The following is a 3,543-nucleotide window of genomic DNA, read 5'->3' as shown; positions in this document are numbered from 1 at the left end:
TATATACTAGCCTAACCCGCGCGGCGGCACGCCGCGCTCGGTGATCACTCGCAAATGGACAATCTGTTAATTCAACTTTCAGTTTGTTGCATGCACATTTAGTTTCATAATAGTACACAAAAACATTGAAGGAATTGAACATATGAAACTGTTGACATTAGATAGATATAGGGATACATAATAAGTAAATATTAAGAGTGGCACACTACAAATAACTAAATTGCATACAGTTCATCGTACGTAGAGAACTGCTTACAGAAACAGGAACACACCATGTAAATAAGCTAAAAGAACCACTTGTACAAACGCAAACATGCTGACAAAGCTAGAAGTAGCCGTTGGTGAATTAGATCATTCTGGTGTAGCCTCCTGCAGGATTTGTGCCTGTGATAAAGTGGTAAAGCGATTTTGCAAGTTCTTCCATACGTCCGACGGGAGGGTGTGTGCCTGTGTACGTGATAATGGGGTCACTGCTGTTTGGACGTTGGGGATACATGCGGAGTGGTAGTATATCAAAAAAGCTATTGCATATCTTTGCCAGGATCATTGTTTGTCTTGCAAATTCATTCTGCAGCGTAGTTACTTGCTGGCGAGCGCAGCGAGAGCATCGGCAATCTCTTGCCACCTGGGATTGCATGTAAAAGTAATAAACAGATCGGGTGCACCATACTGCCGACAAATAGCCATACCGTCATGATAATTCAGAAGCATATACCGTGGGCTGCCTGTAAAGCTGTCGTGCAGTATGAACTGCACACCAACATTCTTGCCAGTTGAGTTACCTTCACCCATGACATCAGATATGCCTTGATAAGTCTCGGATCTAAGATTATCTTGCTTACGAAAATGGTACTCTAGACGATCGGCCTCTACACAAGAGTAAGCATTAACAACAATTTGTTGGCTCAGGCGACCACAACTTGTGTAAGGGTTCACCTCGCCTTCACGTTAGTGAGTATAGTACTTATAGTACTCCAACATGGTAACTTGCCCATGAGAAGCGTCTGCATCCTTGGATTATAGTCCACATCATCATCGAAATCTTCACCGTCCATACACCCTTCGGACTGCACATCTGCATAAGCTGTAGCCGAAGAACCACCAACATCAACATATCTAATACCACAGTGGTAACTCTTGTCACCGTACAGGAAAAGTATAGGATATTGTAAAGCCATAAGGTTGCAACTGAGTGAAGATATGTGCTTCAGCGAACCAGATCGTGTCTCGGCAATCACGTCAAACCTTCTACATTCAGGAGTGAGATCGCCAACAATAAGTGCAGCCACTTCAGAAGCAGTAGGGCCGGAAAAACGTGTACCATGGGCACCGCCATCGCTGCCCAAGAAACGAATCGACATAGCAGAAACACCAGGAGTACACAAACTCCGTCGTGCAATTCTAAATTTGTGCACCAAACGGTGGTGCACATTAAGCATGTTTATCAATGAAGAAACAATCTCAGGATCGGGCTCAAGCGAAGCAGTTTCTTCTCTGTCAAACACATTCAACCTACAGTCCAACTCGCCAGCAGAATCGACCATGTACAATTGCGCGAACTTGGGAGGTGCACCCTCAGCCGGCAGCAACGAACCAATACGATGGTAGACCATCCCATTCATCTTGAAAACATATGGAGCACCTCCAACATTAATACTATGATCAACTTGTGCACCCAATGATGTAAAACAGAACATGGAATTATACTGCTGTATTAATCGCATGAACCGAGAGGAAACCACGTCACCATCAAAACGCATCAGCCTATCCAAAGGAGAAGGCCAGTCACCAAATTTTGGCAACGAAATCTTGCCCGTCCGACAACAACCCGTGTAAACAAGACAGCGAGTAGTCGCGTCAGCATGGTGAATAGATCCTTCGCGGAACCAAAAGAAGGCCCCACATTTCCGGCAACACAAATCCGGTCCACCATAATATGAATGCCCCCTTAAAAGTAGCTGCACGAAAGAACACCGAGTCGGCAACAGAGGTCGAAAACATCACGGACGCATAAACCGTAAATGATATATACTCACCCTTAAGCAGCTGGATATAATCCTTAGGAAACGGAGGCTGCATCCCACGTACTGGAAATAGAGGGAAAAAATGAGACCACATGCAGCAGCGTCCGGAGAAGGGTGAGCACAGCGGTCGGAAAAAAAAACCCTCTTTTCCAGCCGGACTAGTATGATCGCACCAACGTCCGCTTACGGCGAGCACGCAAAACACGAAAGTGCTCCATAACAGGGGTAGGCATAACTCAAATGGCAACCACGTGCAGAAGTTAGAACTAATCCCAGAAGAAGAACACAGAAACCAAGAAAAGCATATACATATTTAGAAAGTCGAAGTTACCAAGAGGAGTAGGCCGACCGAAGGCACTAGCAGCACATAAGGGCACCACTCTTGGACGGCAACGAAGAGACGTAGCACCAACCAAAGACTCATAAAGATGGACAGCAGCAGGAAAACCAGAAGGAGAGACACGCGGTCTGTCAACCACTTGGACAGACAAAGTATCTGCAAGCAAACATTAGATAGAGTGCATTAGAATCATACCAGTAAACATAACACTGAACGGCTAGACGAAACAATACCACAGGCATAAAATAAGTAGTCTATTCAAAGAAATAAGAACAAACCAGTTCGCTCACTGGCAGGCCAAACAGCCGGAGCAGACCCGACAACCGTTGAAGAAGATCCCACACTAATAGGAATACCTGCAAAAGAAGAAACAACGAATGAGTACCCACAACAATCAACCCAACAAGGAGGAACGCAACAGAGCAACCGGAGGCACACACAAGCACTCCCATGCACACAGCAAGAATTGAACGCACTAACCAATGGTGAAATCTACAGGCCGCTTCCCTAGTAAAATCTCCCGACGGCGACTATCAACAGGCACATTAACATCCTGACGCGAGTCCAATCGGTGAATACCTACAACATGAAGCAACCAATCAAGAAGACGACAACCCAAACAAAGGAGCACAAGATCAGTAGAAAGAGAAGTACAACCACAGGAAGGCAAAGGAGGTCACCATTCCAGGAAGAACGAAACGGCCGGCGAGGACCGGACCGAAGACGACATGCTGAATCAACTACAGCCGGGCGGCCACACGCAGCAGCATCAGCCGTCGTCGAGGAAAAATCCGAAGAAACATGGCCACCAACGCGGCGCACACGGGCAATGACGGCAGCCCGAATCCCAGGAGGGCGGCCCCAACGGCGTCGGCCAGACCGAGCAGCAGCGGGGCGAACCATCCCCGGAGAAATCACACTGCTGATTAGAGAAGGAAGAGCACAAGCAGAAGCACACGGAATGAGCGAGGGACGCAGGAAGGGACCAGTATTTATAAGAAGCAGCGGAAGGAAAGAAACCAAATTGGAAACGGCCAGGCAAGATGGCGAGAAAGGCCCAGAAAATCGTACCAAAGCGGCAACCGCCATCGAGAGAAATCGAGGGAATAGAAGCGACAGCCGACCCAGATTAGCGTACGTGGCAAGGAAACAAAAAGGATAAGCAACGGCCCATGCAAA

General features: G+C 47.1%; 1 protein-coding gene across 2 annotated transcripts; it reads right to left on the bottom strand.

Moving 5' to 3' along the window:
- Positions 1–62: 62 nt before the first annotated feature.
- Positions 63–3,309, bottom strand: LOC123115772 (uncharacterized). 2 transcript variants are annotated; one of them, XM_044536865.1, is made up of 6 exons: positions 3,045–3,309; positions 2,845–2,943; positions 2,643–2,720; positions 2,356–2,520; positions 2,037–2,087; positions 63–1,958 (listed from the first exon to the last, which is right to left on the bottom strand). In XM_044536865.1, the coding sequence occupies exons 1-6, from the start codon at positions 3,265–3,267 to the stop codon at positions 1,858–1,860; spliced, it is 717 nt and encodes a 238-aa protein (XP_044392800.1). In that variant the 5' UTR covers positions 3,268–3,309; the 3' UTR covers positions 63–1,857. The 2 variants fall into 2 exon arrangements, with proteins under 2 accessions (XP_044392800.1, XP_044392801.1); XM_044536866.1 differs by lacking the exons at positions 2,356–2,520; positions 2,643–2,720; positions 2,845–2,943; positions 3,045–3,309 and having other exon boundaries at positions 2,037–2,202.
- Positions 3,310–3,543: the final 234 nt, after the last annotated feature.

This window comes from Triticum aestivum, chromosome 5B (genome assembly GCF_018294505.1).
Source record: "Triticum aestivum cultivar Chinese Spring chromosome 5B, IWGSC CS RefSeq v2.1, whole genome shotgun sequence".
Classification (NCBI taxonomy): domain Eukaryota; kingdom Viridiplantae; phylum Streptophyta; class Magnoliopsida; order Poales; family Poaceae; genus Triticum; species Triticum aestivum.
The sequence above is the reverse complement of the archived record's forward strand: the minus strand, read 5'-3'. Positions and strand labels throughout refer to the sequence as shown.